The 20,313-nt window shown below is 41.9% G+C and overlaps 2 protein-coding genes across 10 annotated transcripts in view; one reads left to right on the top strand and one right to left on the bottom strand.

Moving 5' to 3' along the window:
- The first annotated feature begins 494 nt into the window (after positions 1-494).
- On the top strand, positions 495-13,656 carry NIPA2 (NIPA magnesium transporter 2). Of its 7 annotated transcripts, none has more exons than XM_075737339.1 (8): positions 495-773; positions 3,128-3,184; positions 8,010-8,070; positions 8,414-8,636; positions 10,298-10,354; positions 11,104-11,194; positions 11,757-11,917; positions 12,663-13,656. In XM_075737339.1, exons 4-8 carry the CDS (start codon positions 8,498-8,500, stop codon positions 13,298-13,300), a joined length of 1,086 nt encoding a protein of 361 aa, XP_075593454.1. In that variant the 5' UTR covers positions 495-773; positions 3,128-3,184; positions 8,010-8,070; positions 8,414-8,497; the 3' UTR covers positions 13,301-13,656. The 7 variants fall into 7 exon arrangements, with proteins under 7 accessions (XP_075593454.1, XP_075593443.1, XP_075593500.1 ...); XM_075737349.1 differs by lacking the exon at positions 495-773 and adding an exon at positions 1,096-1,142; XM_075737356.1 differs by lacking the exon at positions 495-773 and adding an exon at positions 1,516-1,601.
- Positions 13,657-15,992: 2,336 nt separating this feature from the next.
- The window catches only part of CYFIP1 (cytoplasmic FMR1 interacting protein 1), an 80,931-nt gene continuing 76,610 nt past the window's right edge, over positions 15,993-20,313 (bottom strand). For all 3 annotated transcript variants that reach the window (XM_075737298.1, XM_075737317.1, XM_075737309.1), the window contains exons 28-31: positions 20,019-20,113; positions 18,594-18,832; positions 17,508-17,655; positions 15,993-17,059 (exon numbers count right to left, since the gene is read on the bottom strand). In XM_075737298.1, the coding sequence (XP_075593413.1) occupies positions 16,895-17,059; positions 17,508-17,655; positions 18,594-18,832; positions 20,019-20,113 (647 nt within the window). In that variant the 3' untranslated portion in view covers positions 15,993-16,894. The remainder of the gene's footprint in view (positions 17,060-17,507; positions 17,656-18,593; positions 18,833-20,018; positions 20,114-20,313) is intronic.

Genomic DNA, 20,313 nt, shown 5'->3' with positions numbered 1-20,313 from the left:
TTGGTTGTAAAGCGTGCAGTAAGAGCATGGGACCTGAATTCAGGAGATCAATTGACCCTGCAAGCTACCCAATCCCTTAAAACGTCTCTTTCCCTTATCGCGTATGGTTTGTAAGTTTAAGTGTGTTGTGTAAGAGTCTGAGAGTACCGGATCTTGGCCGGAGTGCCTGAGGTAAGACGCGGCAATAAATGAGGCACGGCTGCAGGTGAACAGCGTCGCTGTGAGGCACTGTCCGTCATCCGTTACAGGGTATTTTAAAAGCCGAAGCTGACGCTGGGTAAGGCAGAGTCGTTACCGCGGCGAGTTTTTCCCCCGTCCCGGCCCCGACCCGCCGCCGTCCGTACGTTCACCTGTGACCGCCAGGGGGCGCGCGGGGAGCCGGCTGCCGGCCGCTAACGGCAGCGGTGACCCCGGGGGAGGGAGAGGGCGGGGCTAGGGGAGAGACACGTGACCCGAGGCGGGCGGGGCGCCCGGCCCCGCCGCTGCCTCGCTCTGGGCCGGGCCGCGCCCCTTCCGGCGGGCGCTGCCGGAATCAGCGCGGAGGGGGCGGCCGGGCTCTGACGCCGCCTGCCCTCGCCTCCCGCCGTCGTTGTCCGCCGCGCCCCGCTGCCGGTTCCCCCCTCCCCTCATGGCGGTGGAGCGCGCGGGCACCGGCCCCTCCCACCGCCCGCTCCGGCCTCCCCCTCCCCAGTCTCCTCCTCTTTGTTCTCGCGCGGCGGCGGCGGCGGCCGCGGGGCTTTTCCCGGCGGGGATGTGAGGGGCGGTGACCGCAGGTAAGCGGGAAGAGGCGGGCGGGCCCCGCCGGGGGTACGGGGGCCTGGCTGATCGCGGGCTGGCTGAGAGGTGGGGGCGGTGGCGGGCCCGGCCGGCCCCTCTGAGGGCGGGGTGGGTGAGGAGGGGAGGCGGTGGTTGGGGGCGCTCGGGGCGGGGCGGGCCGTGCCTGCGGGCATGAGGCGCGTCCCCGCCCCCGCCTGCGGCCTCGGCCCTCCCGGCGGCGGGGCCTTGACCGCGCCTCCGGGCTCCGCGTAGGCCCCGCCCCGCCGCCCAGGGCCTCCGCCGTTCCGGCTGGTGCTTGCCTTTCTGATGCCGCCTCGGGAGCGGCGGGGCCGGCGTGCTTTCCTCCCCGCCGTGAGCCGCGCAAGGTCCTCGGCGTTCGGCGCTGCGGGTGAGGGGGCAGCAGGCCGGGGCGAAGCGTGCTCCCTCCGGGCGGGAGGCGGTGGTTGCGTGGCTGTCGGGGCAGCGGGCGTTGAACCTGGCTGCTGAAGCCCAAGGAGACCTTCGCCGTGTTGGTTTCTCCGTAGCGGGAAACTTTCTGTGGTTTGGGCTCAGAAAGCCAAGGTTCACGAACGTCCAGGTTTTTTGGGGGGTTTTTTTTGGTTCTCTTAACTGGACAGAATTGGCAAGTTACAGTGTTGTAGTTTTGCCAGAGCTCCAGAGCTGTCGTACTTCTCATGGAGTGTGCGTGCTGTTAATCAGGGAGCTAAACCAGTTTGTCTTCCGTTTGGCCCAGGAGTGAGTTTAGCTGAGGTTGAGAGTTGTGCACTTTGGATCCAGATCAACTTCCACAGAACTTCAGAGCCCTGTCAGTGCTTTAGTTTGAGGTGAAAAAAAACAATTGTAGCTTTGCATTGTAGTTCAAAGCAATGATTTGTGTTCATTCTTATACTGTGAAGAGAGAGATATATATGTATATATAGGCTGGGTCTGACTCTTTAGTCCCTGACTTCTTTTTCTGATCTTTTTTTTCTACCAGTCAACTTTATCCATTTTCTGGCAGTATCTTTAACTTTTTTTTTAATTGACACATAATAAATGGAAGTCACCATGCCTTTCTGACTGCTTTTGATGTGCCTCATTGTATAGTTAGGATCTTTTTCCTCTGAAAGGTAACAAGTTCATTGGTAGGAACTGATTGCGTCAGTTTTTATTGGTATTGTTGTGTTTAGATTTCAGTGCCGCCCCAGTTCTGCTTTCGTTACAGTTACTAATTTTCAGGATAAAATCCCAGCAAATAGAAAGCAAGTTATAACAGATTATCAGTCATGTCAAAGGAAGAACAGTGGCTAATGTCTAGATTTGACTTTAACTTAATTAGGTTAGCTTAAATTTGAAACTGCCCATCTTAAATACTAAAGGTAATTAAGCAAACCTGTGCTGGTGACTCATCCTGCTGGGAGTGGAGCTAGTGTACTAGATACAGCAAAGATGAAGCAAGTCATGTCTTCTACTCTTGAGTCTATTTTTATAAACTTCTAGGAAATACAGTCAATACAGTATCAGCTGTAAAGCACCATCTATAGTTTGCATTTAATTAATGAATAGCACTGTGTTTTAGTAAAGATACTCTTTAGTTTTATGTGGAAATGGTTTACTTTAAGGTCATTCTTCTATAGAAGAGAGTAACTATAAATAGCAAATACAAAGAATAAGATGTACAAAAATTTTTACTGTGGCATTTTTTCATGTTTTCTCCCAGTTTCTTAAAATGGAATGTTTGTTGCTTTTGCTTTATTTAATAGAAATCTGCTATAAAGGATAAATTTCCTCACAGTTTAACTAAAATTTTTAAAATAGGCAACTTTAGAACTGTTAACATACGTTTTGCTTTCTGAGTACGTGCCTCTAATGTTATGCTATATATATATGATGCCTTTATAAACAAATATGTTTTTACCTTGCCTACATAATATGTAAATAATTACATGTATGAGTGTGCACACTCATTTAATTTTGACAAAGCTGGAAAACTGTATCTGTATTGGGGCAGACTTACAGTGCAAAATTGGAGGTACTCTTTCCTAAATAATGTATACAGAACCTTTGGGTACCGTATGTGCGCATCTCAGCCTTTTCTTATTGTAAAGAATACTTTAGATCTCCAGTTAATTTCTTTGGTAAGTGAAGTGAAAGGCAAAGGGATGAAATAATTAATACTTCAGGTGAGACATACCTCCTTTGTTGTTCAAGTGTTTTTAAAAGAAAAATCCTCTTCCTTTTTAAAGCACAGATGAGACAATGTATAATCTTGTGTGTCTTGCATGAAAATGAGATTAACTTGAAATGATGGACGTAACTTTTTAGCTGAATTCTTAAAATGCTAATTAATATTATTTTTAACTTCTTTTAGAAACCTAACACTGACATATTTAAGAAGTGAATGCCTCTGGATTTTGGAACAGAATTGGTATGTATAATGAGCCTTCGAAAGGCTTGTCACTGAACACTTGCATTTTTGTTGTTAGGGAGTGTTTCTGTTTCCTGTGGCTCTGTGCCTGTGGAAAGGAGGAAGAGAACACATAATAGTCAACATGTATTCGTTAAAAGCAACTTGTTGATTCAACCCATTTTTCTTCCATGAAGAACTTTATGGCTAGGAGGGCATTAAATAGATGCTCTATTTCAGTGTTAGAAACATAAAACTTCTCATGGAGCTCTTGTAAATAAGCAGAATTGAAAATAAAATACCACAGAACAGTTCAAAAGATGCTGAACGGCTGTACCTGGAGTAACTATTACTAATGTCTTGTTAAAACAGGCCTTTGTTTAAAAATCCTTCCGTGTGAGTCATGTCTGAATGTTGTGCTGTTTAGTATTGGTGATCTGTCTGAAAGGACAAAGAAATAATGGCATTGAGCAGGGAAGTGTTGCCAGTTTGTAAACTCAGATGAATGTGTTGAGGAAACATTTCTGAAAAAAGAGATGCTTTTTGTAGACATAAATGAAAGTTATTACACCCAGGCAGGAACAATTTACTATCAAAATACACTTTAGAGTAGTTCTGTAGAAAAGAACTTAGAGGTTGTATTAATAAGAGAAGTTGAAGAGTCAACAGTAGATAACTGCTCAGGAAGGGCTAAGACAATCCAAAATGGGTGGTTTTATGGAAAGAAGTATAGACTTCCACTCTATTGCGGAAGTAATGATAACAACTCAGCTAAAATACTGCATGTGGCTTTGGGAGTTGCGCTTCATAAAGAAAACACGGGCTATTGGGAAAGGACTCAGAGGGTGGCACAGCAGGAAGCACCAAGCACCTAACTTGCAGAGTGATACTAAGGTGTGGGTGCAAAGATAAAGGGAGTTACATCTTTTCCAAGTCCAGAGTGGACAAATGTAACAGGCTTTCATAATCAAAGTGAAGATCTAGGTGAAGGTCGTTAGATAATGAGAGTTCCTAATGGCATCAAAGCACGGCTGCAGTGTTTGTGAAGTTTCTTTTGTAAGTATTTCCTGGGACAAGCTTGGCTGAATTATTTGTAATGAGGAGCAATAGTGAATGGTGCTGTACCTGACAAAGGGGAGAAGTAAATGGCCTGTTAAGGTGCTTTTTAGCTTACTGACATCATCCTGTTCACAGTTAAGAAGGTCAGTTTTTAGACAAGAGAATTGTGAAGTCAAGCATTTAATTATTTTACGTACATTTAGATTACTTCTAGGAGAAAAAAGTCTACTTAACCCTAGAGGGCTGGTGGCCGAGTAGGCAAAGTTGGAACAATCCACCATGCTTAGTTTTCTGACTGTAATTATTGCTGCCATTCAATGTACAACTTGTGGAAGCGATACTAACTTTCTTTGCTAGCGCCCTTATACTTATGCTTACCTGCTTTTAAATGTAAAATATCTTTTCATCTCATGACATCACTTGTAGTGGTTCTGAATATTTAGAGAGCCCATTTGTTAAAATAAATCTGTCACATCTTTCGAACAGTGTGCGTGCTGCTTTTGGGAGAAAAGAGACAAGTGGTTTGTGGTTTAGACCAGAGAGTCTGTATCTTGTCAGCATTTGTGATACTTCTCAGTTACATCTTAAAAATAAGCAAAACAAACTTTGTAGCTAATCTGGACTTTCTTATGTCCCGCAGATTTTTGGTTTTGGGTTGTTGTTTTTTTTTCCAGAAAGCTTTGTTCTCTGTCTCTCTCTGTCTGATAACCTTCAAACTCGGTGTATGTTCCCTGTTGTCTGTCACTGTACAGTTGCGCACTGAGAGTTAGGACTCATGATACTAGATGATCCACAGGCAGTTCGTAAATGGGTGGTTCTTTGAGGCATTGTAAATGTTGTAGCTTCTGTGGGTAGGAAAGTTTCATCCACTCATTACATGTCTGCAATCAGAGTGGCAAATTAGTATTCCTCCATGAAACTGCTAGTCTTGGATGGATGAAATATTTTCTGTGTTAAAATCAGCTGTGAACTTGATTAAAGAACCTTTGCAGAACTACACCAAATACAAGTAAAACAACTGCCAGCTTTGTTAACTCCTACATTTTCTGGCTTCTCTCCTGCTTGTAACTTAGTAGTGGCCCTGGCTGCTGGAACAAGACAGCTTTGGCACATGTCAAAGCTGAAACGTGAGAGGAGTATTTATTCCAGGAACTGCTCATTTCATGGCATTTTCTTATTTCCAAAAATAATTTTTCTTGATGATATTTACAAGGATGCATTAGTTCCTCTTCCTTTACTAAGTCTTAGGGTTAGAATTAAACCACTGATTTCCTGAAGTGTAAAATTTCCTGTGCCTGCTATTGCTTTGACTTTGCAGTTATACGTGTCATTATATATATATATACACACACACACACATGCAAATTACATCTGTGCTGTATGCAAAGTGAACCACATCTCTTCAGAAAGAAGTTGGGTTCACCATGACTGTGTGGCAGAAATGGTCAGCAAACGTAGACATCTGTATAAACCTTAGATGGAAGTATGACAGTCCAGCCCAAGCAGAAGTTGGACTGGCTGTGTCTATGAGGACAAATAAACTTAGAAAAAAGAGCTAGCAGTAATTTAGGTGAAGAAGTGGTTGAGATTTGAGTTGTTTACAAACTTAACAAAGTGGTTGACAGGGAATCAAAAACTCTTTAACGTGTTTGGGAGTTGAGGGAGAGTAGAACTACTAGTTTTGAAGTGTAGCGTCCTTAGGGTGTTTTTAAGTCTAAATTCAGAAAATTACCTGTTAGCTTACAAGTTTTCCTCCATTCTTTGGTAATCAAATTCTTCCTGTATTCAAAAGAAAAGTAGCCTGTGCTTCTCCCTTGTCTCTGGAAGGCAGTGGGTGGAAGATGTCTGGATGGGACTAACTGATGCTCTTTACCTCTGTCAGAAATGTTTTCGTGTAGCTGAAGCTATGCAGCGGGGGGGGGGGGAATTGGTTTTGCCAGTATGGTGAGTTCTGTTTTAGTCAAAAGCTACGTTAGTAAAAATACTCCCATTAGTAATATAACTACAGTAGCAACTGTTGGAAACACTGGTAGAATAGAAAAGCTCAGCAAAAGCAGCCCCCTCCCCCAGGTGATGCTATACCAGTATCACATTTTACACCAGCTGGAGCTAGAACACTCCTAGCTTGATTACCTGAACAGTGTGACTTGCAACTGCTAGAAAAGATAATAGAGAGAACAGCTGCAAAAGTCCCTTGATGTCTTTTCCTTGCATTAAAAAATGCCTTTATTCTTCAGGGGACTGAAAGTCTTGCTCTGAATTCAAAACCAGGGAAGTATTTGATGCAGTTAGTGAGGTGGCTTGTTCTGGTCCATCTTCTGCACTAATGATTTGTCTTTCTGGGTTGTTTGATAGATGATTTTGTATCACACCAGAATGTACTTAAGTTTATTTTTAAAAGTTGCTAGAAAATTAAAGCTGACCCTTGCAGTTCATGTACTTATTTTTCCCTACAAAATAATAATTACGAAGTAATTAGAAATTACTATGCAAGGATTAAGGGAAGAGGATTTGAGAATTTTGAACTGTGGATCTTGCAGCATTTTGAATAACACCACGTTGAGTGTTTATTAAATGGGACTGTTTTCCTATACTTTTTCACAGCCTAACTGGATGCAAATAAGAGGATCTGTGTTCAGTTTTAACCTTAACCCACCTGTAGTTCTCTGCCAGGTTTTCCTAGGAGTGTAGCAAATTAGTCAAAGTGGGAAGCAAGAACATACAGTGAAAGGTAGTATTGGAAGAAAACAGATTTTGAAGGAACAGGTGCAGGAATCAGAACTGTGAGCTGGCTCAGCAGACCAGAATATGATTTTATCTAGTCCTGGGCTCCCAGTGGGAGCGTCTGTTTGTGCCGGAGCCTGGGCGTGCAAGAGGCTGCTTGATGTCGCAGTGTCTCGACACCAGCGTTGTACTCCCGCTTGGGGAAGCTGCTGCTGTATCTCAACGTTAAGGCTGTGGAATTCAGATTCTAATAAGCACTGAAGTAGAAATATTTCAGTCTCTCCTTTTCTTTGGTCCCTTTTCCTTTTAAATAAAAAACTTATTAGTGCAACTTAGATCACACGCCATGCTTCTGAATATCTGGAAAATAATTGCTTAGGGAACCAAATGCTAGTCTTGGCACATCTGTGATTGGTGTTCCCAGGAAATATATAGATTTTTTAAAAATTGTGTTTTCTTCCTTCAAAAGAGTTCTCTATACTGTCATACTTACCAGTTGTCTTGAAGTCAAAGCCTGACAATAGTTTTAATTTTCCTTCATACCATAGAGAAGTTAATCACCTTGAATATACTTTGAGCTTTTTTTTCTGGTTTAAAGATTACTTATAGAGGTATCTTAAATTCAAAATCTTGTGTGTTAGATGGAATCTAGGATATCCTCATTGCAGCATGTAACAGGAGAAGAGATGTACTGAAATAGATCTTCTTGTAAGGTAGAGGTTGAGCGTGTAAAATCTTGATTTCTAGTCTGAAAATTAGTATCTTCTACAAAGCTGTAGTTGAATATCTTGCCTAGCTAAATTTGGAGTCTTAGCAGGATAGGTGAAAGCCTTTCAACTGTAAACTCCTAATTGTTACTGTAGCTAAGCTGAAAAGATGCTTCATACAGGTATGGGGAATTCTTTGTAAAATAAATCAACAAACAGGTGCCTTATTTCTTTTCCAGATTTCCCTGGAAATTGTTAGAGAATGAGTGCATGTGCATACATCTCAAGCTTGTTTCTGTTAAGGAAATCACTATATGATTAAACACCCATTCTAATCTTCTCTTTCATTTTTCTAGTGAGTTTAAATGGAAGAAATGTTGTGGTTGTTCTCAAACTCTCTTACAAATTGATTTCAATGTAAGTAACTGTTTGATCAGTGTTGTCAGTTACATGGTGTGCTGGACATAGACCTGTGTACTTAATGACAAGAAAAATAAATCATACATCTTTAAGTTTTCTTTAATGTTTCTCAAAGGACTTTGTTCGGGTTTCAGTTTTTATATGCTAGGTCAGAAGCCCTTCTGCGTGTTCAGACTTGTTAGTTGCTTATACATGTTTCAAAGATTGCCTTTTCTTTTTTCTTTTTTTTTCTTTTTTTTTAAACACTCATAGCAGAAAACCAGTCACATGAACTGTTGAGAATTTTCCTATGCAGCATGTATTTCTACCAGTTTAATTCTGATGTATTTATTTTGCTCAGGTTTCAGTGTTGCATCATCTTGTATTGAGTAACAGAAGTTCTGCTGTTCATTGATCAATGTGACAGTCTTTAGTAGTTTACGAGATGAGCCAAACTCGTGGGAAATATGACTTCTGCATTGGTCTGGTGTTGGCTATGAGTTCCAGCATTTTCATTGGAGGAAGTTTCATCCTGAAAAAGAAAGGCCTTCTCCGGTTAGCTAGGAAAGGCTCCATGAGAGCAGGTAAATACACGTTTAAGAAACTTGCTAACATTTAAGTTTTGCCGTTTAACAGAAGACTGCTAAACTTATGATCTTGTTTTGACTTTTTTTGTTTGTTACAGGTATATGAAACTTAAAACGTGTAGCTGATGTCTTTTTTTTTTTTTTCTCTGGTGTCAGATACACCTAACTCTGCATGTGATACACACCATTTAATTTGCGTGTAATGCCCTCTGAGGACACTTGTTGAACAATTCCTTCGCATGTCAGTTAAATCTGAATTGTACTTGCAAATTGAACTTGGAAACAACACTTAACTACGTTTTAGGATATTTAGGATATCCTAATTTAGGATAACATTAACTGTGTGTGAGTGTTGGGAGGTTGTTTCAGAGAACTAAAAATCACATGCAGTGATCACATGTAGTGAGTAGTGTCCCTCAAGGGTTCATACGGGAACCAGTACTGTTTAATATCTTCACGAATGACATGGACAGTGGGATTGAGTGCAACTTCAGCAAGGCTGCTGACAACAGTTGGTACAGTTGATGCGCTAGAGAGAAGGGATGCCATCCAGAGGGACCTCGACAGGCTTGAGGAGTGGGCGTGTGCGAACCTCAAGAAGTTCAACAAGGCCAAGTGCAAGGTCCTGCACATGGGTCAGGGCAACCTCTGGTATCGATACAGGCTGGGAGCAGCCCTGAGGAGGACGACTTGGGTCTACTTGTGAATGAAAAGCTAGACGTGAACTGGCACTGTGTGCTTGCAGCCCAGAAAGCCAACTGCATCTTGAGCTGCATCAAAAGTAGCATAACCAGCAGGTCAAGGGAGGTGATCCTCCCTCTCTAGTCTGGTCTCCTGAGACCCCACCTGCAGTACTGCATCCAGCTCTGGGGCCCCCAACATAAGAAGGACATGGAGCTGTTGGAGCAAGTCCAGAGGAGGGGTATGAAGCTGATCAGAGGGCTGGAGCACCTCTCCTGTGAGGACAGGCTGAGAGAGTTGGGGTTGTTCAGCCTGGAGAAGAGAAGGCTCTGGGGAGACCTTAAAGCAGCCTTAAAGGGGGCATAAAAGAAAGGTGGACAGAGACTTTTTACCAGGGCCTGTAGTGACAGGACAAGGAACAACGGTTTTAAACTGAAAGAGGATAGATAGGATAGTTGCAGCATCCTTGGATGATTCAGATGGTTGAATCTGAATATTTTTAATTCAGTGTCTGTCATCTCTGCCTGTAAAACACGTTTGAGATACATAATTCATGCTCCCTGGTTTAGAATGGGAAAGTGTGGCTACATTTCACATGTTTGTATATGTAATCAGCCACATAAGTCATGCACAATTTCCACAAAGCAGCACTCCCATAAGAGAAGCATAACTTGGTTTTTCATGTCATGACAATGAGTTGAAAGAACTGTTTTTCTTAATGCAGATATGGTCATCAGTGCGATTTCTAATGCAAAGGAAGTAAAGTAACTAGTTTTCAAAGTAGGCTATAGGAGGCATACGCACATCAGAAATTTGAAGATGTTATTTCAGCCCCTTTAACTGAAGCGCAAGTATCAAAATGTTGCCCATGTTTTTAAGGGCATGGGCTGCAAAAATTATTTTGGTGATGTTATTAGTGATGGGGCTTACTGTTTGTCAATGTTTTAATGGAGTAGCAAACATTCTTTCAATTTTAGGTCAAGGTGGTCATGCATACCTTAAGGAGTGGCTGTGGTGGGCTGGACTTCTTTCAAGTAAGTAGTAAAAATATCATCTGCATTATATAATTTAAGTAAATAACTGCACCACAGATCGCAGCAATGGTTACAAAAAAGGAGCAAGGTGGGGATTGTACAATGTATGATGATGCTAGCTGGTGATTTGATGGATGCATTTCTAATGATTTTAATACAATTACTCTCACACCAGAAGTAGTTTCATTAATTTAACAGCTCTCTTTGGGTAGTGGAACTAGGCAGGCTTTGGACTTCCTGTATCTCTTTGCTAGCATATGCATTCTGGTTTGTGTCTTAGCAGAGGGGTGCTCAGATATACAAGATTCTTTAGAATGAAGCATATTTTGGGATGATGTCTATGTTCTGAACTTGGGTTTTTTTCATTGCTTAAACTCTGGACTTACTGGCTGTGTTCAGGTACCTATGGCTTAACATATGCATTGCCCTGCATCCTGCTCTTGCAGATTTCTCCATGCAGAAGTAGTTGATGACTTGAGTTGGCAGGCTGGGGAGCTACCACACAGACACTAAAATAAAACCCCTTCTAATTTGGCTGAATTAATTTTAATACCTGTTGTAGTCCTCCAGTCTGTTTTTAAGATATAGTAATGGGAGATGTTGTGTTCTGCTGGTACTGTAAGCTGAATGCTGTAATTAGAATTTGCTGTTGTTTCCTTACTGCATGATTGTGTCTACAGGAACACTCGCACTGATTCACAGGTTGCATAACTCCTTTTTTTTTTTTAATTACTATTGTTACTCTGCAGTGGGAGCTGGCGAAGTAGCTAACTTTGCTGCCTATGCTTTTGCACCAGCTACGTTAGTGACTCCTTTAGGAGCTCTCAGTGTTCTTGTAAGGTAAGAAACACTAACAGAAAGCAGTGCGACTTTGGAGAGAGAGAAATAAAATACTTATTTAGAAATGTGTCACTGAATTATGCTGTAATAAGTGTGGCTTGTTTGTAACTATACATAACTTATAAACATCAGGAGTAACTTTAAGTTTCTCCAAATGTGAAGCGACTAGGCTTTTAAAAGTGTTGTAGCAATGCATCTACACCTTGATCTGTGAAAAGCTATCATCTTCTGCATTTCAAAACCATGTCGTATACAACAGAGTAGTATTTTAATTCCTTATTAAAGATTTTTGTCTTTTAAAAATAATTTTTGCAAGTACTTAGCTACAGAGGGTTTGGGGAGGCAGCATAAAAAAAAGGGTTCTGAGGAAAGATGCCAAACATGAACAGGTAGTTTTGTCCATAGTAAGTATCTTGAGATAAAAAAATCAACTATGTAGCTATTTTTAAGCTCCACATGGTGTATGCAAGTGACCTGTACAGTCAAAGCAACCTGAATGAGTTATTACTAATTCTATGTTTGCTGGTGCTTTTTTTTTTTTTTTTTTTCTTCTTCTTCTTAGTGCCATTCTGTCATCCTTCTTTTTAAATGAAAAACTTAATCTACATGGAAAAATAGGGTGTTTGCTAAGTATACTGGGATCAACTGTGATGGTAATTCACGCTCCACAAGAGGAGGAGGTAGAAACTTTGGATGAAATGTCCCACAAACTAGGTGATCCAGGTAAGAAAATTGGTAACTTGATATGTAAGCAGCCCACCACTTCTGTACTATAGTTTCATTACTGCTGCTTTCAAGTCCCAGGAAGACAGCCCTTGTCTGCTTTGCCTTGTCCCAATGAAGTAGAGATTTGAATTCCGTGACGTAATTCCGTAAGGGAGCTTTGCGTGATGCCAGTGAACTTGTCAGGCCTCGAACAAGGTGTCTTGATGTGAACCACTGAGATGACAGTTTAAACAAATGCAGCAGCACAGTTCCATAAACACAATGTCTATACACATCTGCAAAATGTTATATAAATGCAAAGACAATTCCCACTTTAAACACCAACTAGGCAGCACAGAGATTAAAAAGCCAATCTTAAGGAATGACCTGGTTAGTGGAAATCTGCTGATGAATGTAGCAGCCTGCCAAAATGTACCTCCCTAAAAAGCCTTCAGACACAAGCCTGCACCCAGTGGCATCTACACCTCAGCGACTCTGTGCATGAGGCAATAGAGCAATCGAATCCTGTAGTCATCTGGCTGAAGTTCTGGTAAAGGTAATACAATGTGCCTGAGCTTCATTCTTTGTTTTCGCTAGTTCATGCTAAAATCACTTTAACTTTGTTGGAGGAGTAATGAGAAATATCCTGAATGCTTCTGTTTAAGCCGAGCGTTGTTAATGTATGTTTTCTCAGTACATCTATGGTGCTTTTGATAGTGTCCATAAATAACAAGATTTTATTTTTTCTTTCCCCTAACCACAGGTTTTGTGGTCTTCGCAACTCTTGTTGTTATTGTCTCTTTAATTCTAATATGCGTGGTGGGACCTCGCCACGGACAGACCAACATTCTTGTGTACATAACAATTTGCTCTGTAATTGGAGCATTATCGGTCTCCTGTGTAAAAGGTTTGGGCATCGCTATAAAGGAACTTTTTGCAGGAAAACCAGTGCTGAAACATCCCTTGTCTTGGATTCTGCTGCTAAGCCTTATTGTCTGTGTGAGCACACAGATCAACTATTTGAACAGGGCTCTGGATATATTCAACACTTCGATAGTGACTCCAATATATTACGTGATCTTTACAACATCTGTTTTAACTTGTTCTGCCATCCTTTTCAAGGAATGGCAACACATGGCGGCTGATGACATTATTGGCACCTTCAGTGGTTTCCTGACTATTATTGTGGGGATCTTTTTATTGCATGCCTTCAAAGATGTTAACTTCACCCTAGCAAATCTGCCCGTCTCTTTGCGGAAAGATGACAGAGCAGCAAATGGTACTTTGCTGAGCCCGTACGACTGCTTTAATCACGATGAAGAAAGTTCTACCTGCGTAGGTGAAATACAATCCACCGAGAGTCTCTCGGCCAGGAGAAACGGAAGCCTGTCAGCCTTCTGAAAATATCTACGTGTTACTTTACTTAAGAACAATTCTGTAACTCTGGAATATTTTTTTCTGCTGTGAAATGTCTGAGCTTGTCTGGAAAAATCATGTACTTTTGAACAGTATGTGTAGACAATCGTTAATTTTTAAGTTCGATTAGTCTGGATAAAGAACACTGAAAGGGTTTTTATTTGCCTTATTTTTACTTTACTTTTACAAAAATACTAAAATGACCTCAGACCCCAGTTGGTTTTTGTTGTTTAAGTTAAGTTATGCATACTGTCATTTCATTCTTCTGTTTTAAGATGTATTGCACTAATGACAATTTTATCAAAAAATAAATTGCTTTATTTCTGCATTGGTGGTAAAAAGATTGCAGTGGAGCCGGATCCTTTGTACTTGTGCCCTGGCTGAACACTAAGTGACTGTAAAGGTGCTGAACCAGGAGCTGCAGTGAGTACTCTTGTCCCAGTTTGCAAGAGAGGAAAGAGAAAGCTACAATTGCACGAGACTAATCCTTTGAAAAATACTGCTTAACTAAAGCTGTATGCTAAACTTGTAGGATTTGCATTCAAAAAGTAACTGGCTGGCAACAAGAACAAGGCAGGGAGCTTCTCCTCTGCCCCTCCCATGCTTGCTCATGCAGGAGGACAGAGTTGAGTTGTTAACAGTAGCCAAAAAAGCTGCTCCCTCTGTAAAATGGGTCCAGTTCTGCTTTTGCTGGACCATGCTGCCCTGGCTCTGTGGAGCTGCTCAGTGTGTTGGATGTTACAGCTTGAACTTGCACTGTGGCGGTTCTGTTTGCAGTAACACAGTTATGGGCTATGACATTACGTTCCAATTTTTTGGCCCTCTTAAAAACTTAAATGGTGTTGCTTAAAAATGGGGGAGGGATGGAGGTCGCAATTTATGTTCTCAAAGGCAGAAAATAAAAATTAGTGATTTTTTTTTTTTATAAGAACATTTCTACTGTAGATGTGAAGGTTAGAAATTATTTGGGACAGCCAGCCAGTTACTAGTGTAGGTTGTCAGTTTTGGTGCTTACTGTTTGAGTAAATTGAAGATTATTACTGGGACCAAAAAACCCCCAGTTCCCACCTGGGAAACTTAACTCTGCTGCCTTCCTTTGGTACGTGTCTTAAGTGCAGGAGAGGCCAAAGTATCAAGCAAGAAAAAGGTTCTTTAAATTCTGGTTAAAGAATGGGATTTGAACTTCTACCTAATTTTAAGGGCCACAATGTCAATAGTGCTCAGTCATGAAAACATCCCTCTTGCACTTGTGCAACAAAGAGCATGGTAATGGGGAGTGGCAGGGAAGAAGTCAAACTGCCACGGAGTCACTGAACTCCAGGTTGCCACTTCTAGTACCAAAGCACCAGCCTAACCCCAGAGCAGGTGACAACTTCATACAGTAGAGTCTGTTACTTTATGTTGTGATAGGCACTCTGGCTGCCAGATAATAATAAAAAAATGAAACAGTTATGCCTTTGTGCACCTTGCTGCATTTTTCCTTTTATGTAGGAGAAGCAGTTAATACCATGTGAAGATGTTTTAGCTCCCACTGAGTCTAATACTCCTGTTGAGAAAAAATAAAAGTAACCTACCTTGGAAAAATGTGACACATAGGACTAGTGTCTGAATTCTCTGAATCTCATACTAAAGGGAAAAAAAAAAATGTGATCATAAAATATGTATTGATGGGAGACCAAGTTGCTTGCTGCTACCAGTGAACTGGTAGGAATTGGAACTTGCTTTACTCACACCATGATTAGTTACTTTTAAATAGTTCTTGAAGCAATTATCAGGCTTTACTAAGTAACCATTTCTGTACCACAGTGCTGAGCCAAAGTGTCAGGTGTGTGAGACTTACCCCTAAACCAATGATTATCACAACAAATTCAGAAAGTTGTTAGTTTTCTTAATTGAAGCCTGAAGCACAGAGAAACAACTGGCTGATTAGAAGTCATCTTTGCACAGTGCTATGAAGGACAAAACAGCAAATGTTTCTTAAAGAAAACTGTCTGTTAAGCATCTTGTAAAAGAAATCCTGCAAGGAGCTGGTGTAACAAAGCCCAAGCGTTTCCTACTTAGGTCTTCCACCCACTGGGCCAGCCTCCTGTGTGCTCTCACCACACAGAGACCACTCCAGAATGGCAGCTCTCAAGCACAGGCATCCTGGGACAACCTGGGGTGGTGGAAATTTGCTTATAGATTGCCTGGCAAATCTCTATCCTCTCTTTTGCTGAAGAATTTCAGTTAATTTCTTTCCTCAAAATCCAGTTCCCTGCCGCCCCAGTACCCACACATTCCTCATCTCCTGTGTGCCTCCTCTGTCAAACACTTGTTTCTACCCATTACTGGATGCGATTCTGGCACTGTGAAACATCTGAAAAGAACTGAGCAGGAGAAAAGCCGTGCTGTAATCTCTGCTTCAGCTAGCAAAAGGGAAGGGAGAAAAACAGGTTCGCAAAGGCACGCGTTTCACACTACAGGTTAGAAACATTAACCGAATAACATTTCCAGAAATCCACGTCCTGGGTAAAATGTGTCATAGTCCATTATGTGTGTCCCAGCCAGCTTAACTCACATTTGTTTTGGCTTGATCCTAACAGGCAACCAAAAAGCTCTGTGAGGATCCTGCAGTAAGCAGCAGGAGTTACTTCTTGTGCCTGAGCAGGTCGCTTTAAAATTCAAGTTTTACAGTTGCAAAGTTTTACAAACGATTTTACTGATGCAGTGTTTGCATAATAATACAGTTAGTGGAATTAAACAAACATTTTCTGTAAGTAAATCATGACTAACATCATTAGAGCTGATGTACTGGGATAGATTACACCTGATCACTGTATTCAGGACTCTTGTAAACAAGAATTCCTTATCACCGGTAAACAAGTATTTCGGTACACAGGTCTGTGTCACCCACCAAAAGAGAAACTGAGTTAGAAGCTCTCATTAGCAAAAAGTAAACAGTTCCCATTCTAATCAATCAAACTACTGCTTTTTAGAAGATCAGAATACTATCCATCACCTCCGTGTTAAATAACTTTGAAACAATCACCTTAATTAGCCTTCATTTCCATAATTACTGATCTCAGAATAGTTTCTCAAAGAGGAAAAAATAATCAACTGACTAGAAAAATTATTCACAAAGCACCAGCAGAGGTTGTTGGTTGTTTTTGTTTTTTTTTTTAATAAAGGCTAATTAAGCAATTAATGCTCTAATACAAACAAGAATTGATTTCTAAATTTTTTTTTTTTTTCCTACAGAACCCAGTTTCTGATCCTCCACAGCTATTATTTTGATAGCTTCGGGGGGAAATTGTGCCAGTCCAGTCTAAAATGGCCACCTCGTTACAGGAATGCAAAGAGATTTTGAAAATCTTTTACAGTCACAGGTTTTTAATCAAAGTGTATAAAATTTTAGTCTAGAAAAATAAGTATCGATCGTATACAGTTACTGTGCTTGGAGACTGAAGAGGACAGTGCACCACTCACATGGCACAGGCATACTGAAAAATGCAGGCGACAGGACGCCTTAAAACTGCTGGGTGTGTTTTGTGGGTTGGGGTTTTCTTCCTTTCTCATACTTTTATCGTTAAGGTGGGAAGTCTAGTTGCTGGCAAGGGACTGATGGATAGGTGGCTGGAAGCAGCGCACGTGTTCCACGGGTGTGCTCTCTCCATCGCCGGACTTCAGATACTTGTCCAAAATAGCAATTATTTCGTCATTCAGAATCTGGAACTTGCGAATTCTCTCGACCATTTTCTTCAAAGGCTGCAAACATCCAAACACCAGACACACAGGAATCAGCTTTGGAGATAAAAAGCTGCAAATGCCGTCACCTCGCCTCTCCCAGGAATGTTAGGAATGTTTCCCTTCCACTGCTAACCCAGTGAAAATCCAGGACACATTTTGGGTTTTGACAGTGCTGCTTTTTGTACAAAAAAGGGCAATTTACAGCAGCCTTGTCATAGTCTGAATGCACGTGCATGAGAAGCGTTACGAAAATCCCATATAGCCAGGAAATAAAAATTCACACTGAGCAGTCTTCCAACTCCAGTACTAAGGCCTTGGGGTTTTTTGTTCCTACAATCCCTGGTGCTCTCGTTTTTGACGTTTCATTCTAGAAAGCAATCGCTACATCTACACCGCTTCAGTGTACAAACAGCTCTGATTTATTGTTATTACTACAGCAGGTACAGAACAGGTGCTTCCAACTCACCACGTTCTTTATAACCTCGTCTTTGCCATCATGCTTTTGGACTTTCAAGAGGTGGTAGCAGAAATCCAACACATCGAAGCGACGTTGCTGTCCCAAAAGTACGATGATCATACAGCCAGCCCAGTGCAAGCCGTCCCCAAAGCACTGCCTGAAACAGGGAACACACCACGTAAAACACATTTCACCTAAATCTTCAGAAACAGAGCCACAATAAATGCTCGGTAATCGGCCATTATACTAAACTACGTATATATCAGTCTAGAATATGTTAGACATTAATCTAGAAAATACTGCTAAATCTCTAGTAAATTAAGCTCTCTTTCCAGATACCACAAGCAATGCAAATGGATGCTTAACAAAAAACCAGAAGCACCCCCCCGCCCCAGTTTTACACAACATAGTTACTCCAGAAAATTTACACCCCATGAGATGCCAGTAGCATTACATTTCCTTTTCAAAGGAAACAACACTTTCAAAGAGCACAAATGGGGAATTCAACAGCACGATGCTCCTTTGGGCTGCAGGCATGAAAGGAAGCAAACGTCCCATGCTGTTGCCTCCGTAACTGCGCACTGAAAAGCACGTTACAGCTGAGTAATCAGAGTTGAGAAACTCTTGAGTTTTTCAAAAGAAGAACGTTCTCAAAATTAACAAACCCAAGAACTACAGTTCCTGGTTAAGTCATGTTAATCACGTTAACCTCCTAGTGCTTGTTCTTGCTTATAATTCAGAGAGAAAATACTTGTTAGAAATACATACACAAACGTTCAGCTATTTTATTTAAGTTCAGCGTCCATAGGAGTCTGCTACTGAAAGACGCGTGGTGGGGCCTGTTTGTCATGGGATCATTCATTATACAGTGGCAATATTCAAAATAGAGGGTTATTTTTGTTAAAAATACAATAATATCTGTGTTTGTGGATTATGAGCCCCTCCCGGTGACCGCAGCACTTTCCCTTGTTTCTGCACTCAGCTCTTGCAGACAGGCAAACAAACGCCTCCATTCTAGGCCCCCCGGCAGTCCCAGGGAGGACAAGCCAAGTACTGTTGCCAGCAGGTGGACCGCTGGCAGCTGGCGGTACGTACTCCACCGTGAACTCGTGTGTTCCCACGGGGATGCAGTAGACGAACTGCATGGCGCTCCAGAGGCGATGGAATTCCACACACTCGTCCACGTGCATCACCCCGTTGCTGGGCAGGGGCCCGCGCCAGATGGGATCGTCCAGGAAGGAGCGAATCCTCGTCAGGATAACCTCAAACATGGACAGGCCGCAGCAGAGGCGTTCTTTGGTCAGCAAGTCCCCTTCCCTTGCGATCGCTATTTGCTAAGGTGGAGAGAAAGAAAATGCAGAATCCTGGTAAAAGCCCCTTTAACTACAAGACACTATTTAAAAAAAAAAACCCACAAAAAAAGACCACAAAAAACCACCACCACATTTTTCAGTGTCACTTCATTTATTCTAGGAGCAATTTCTCCTGACTTTAAGTGAGGTCAGAGGCCACTGACCTGGGGCTCAGTTCAGTAGAAAAAACATTCAGAGAAGATCGTTAAAGCCTTTTCAAGCAGCCAGGCTGCTGCTGTAGTCAGTAACACTAACTGTGGTAATGCTAATCCTGGACTAGCCCCGGGGAAGTTTACAAAAATTCTTTGCCTGAATGGAGGCAGAAAGCAAACCCAAAGAGTTCAGCGCTCCGGTGCTAGTACGGGCAGCAGCTCCTGCCTGCGCCCGCCTGCCTGTCTCCCTCGCCCGCTGCTGTTAGAGACAGGAAAGCTCCGGAGGCAGCACTAACAGGCTCAGACAAAACTCTGAGGTGGCAACGGTGGTTAGGGCTTGTGCCATCACACCGAGAGGTCTTTTCTAGAGCGCAGCAGCACCTACCCAGCTGCAGCACATATGAAGATAAAAGCAGGCTGAAGTCTGCTTCAGCGCAGTCTGCTCTTAGTTCCTACTATTCGCACCCCAAAAATTGCTCCTGAACTGCTACGGTTGGCAGGGAATTAATGTACCCCCCACTGTGACAGAAAATAGTGCTGCAGCTGCAATGCAGTTCAAGAACGTTCTCTTTGGTCACTCTGGTTCCAGGAGAGCTCAACTCAAATGACTGCTTATTTTCCAAGAGTTTCTAATCATCTGGCCGAAAGAGGAATAAATTGGTTCAAATTATATGTGTGCACGTGCACAAGAAAACTGATTGCTTTTAGTGGAATTTGCACTAGGAGCCTCTGGGCTGGCCCTTATACTGAGAGGGTATCACATAGCAACATACGTAACCATCAGCATTTTCCTCAAAACATGTCACCCCTGCCCCAGCATCAAATATTTTTAAACTTCTGAGCTTTAACAGCTTTATCAAATCCATGGATCTTAAAAAAGAAAAAAATCCTGTTATGCGAACAAGCCGGATGGGCAGGTTGGAGTTCTGACACAGCTATCAACATACATGAGAGACCAGGCTTTCTAGTGCTCAGAAATGTCTTTAATTGCCTCTGACACAAACGAGAGAGATTACCTGGGGTGTGCCTAGTCTTTCAATAAGAGGAACCAAGTGTAGCGGAGCATATTTTGATTCTAGTCTCTTCATTTTAGCATCGAGTCTTTCACCCTCTGAAAGGGAAAAGGAAAAAAAAAAAAAAAAAAGAGAGAGCACTGATTCATTTAATTGGTAGCCAACTTAATTTTATAAATTGAAATTAAGCAAGAAAATTCTTATTTTTACACAACCTTTATTCAGTGAGGTAGAAAACTGGGTAAGTTATTTTTATAGGTCTAAATAGTTGGTTAATCTTTGATGTGCTTTTAGAAAA

The sequence above is a fragment of the Balearica regulorum genome, chromosome 1 (genome assembly GCF_011004875.1).
Source record: "Balearica regulorum gibbericeps isolate bBalReg1 chromosome 1, bBalReg1.pri, whole genome shotgun sequence".
Classification (NCBI taxonomy): domain Eukaryota; kingdom Metazoa; phylum Chordata; class Aves; order Gruiformes; family Gruidae; genus Balearica; species Balearica regulorum.
The sequence above is the reverse complement of the archived record's forward strand: the minus strand, read 5'-3'. Positions and strand labels throughout refer to the sequence as shown.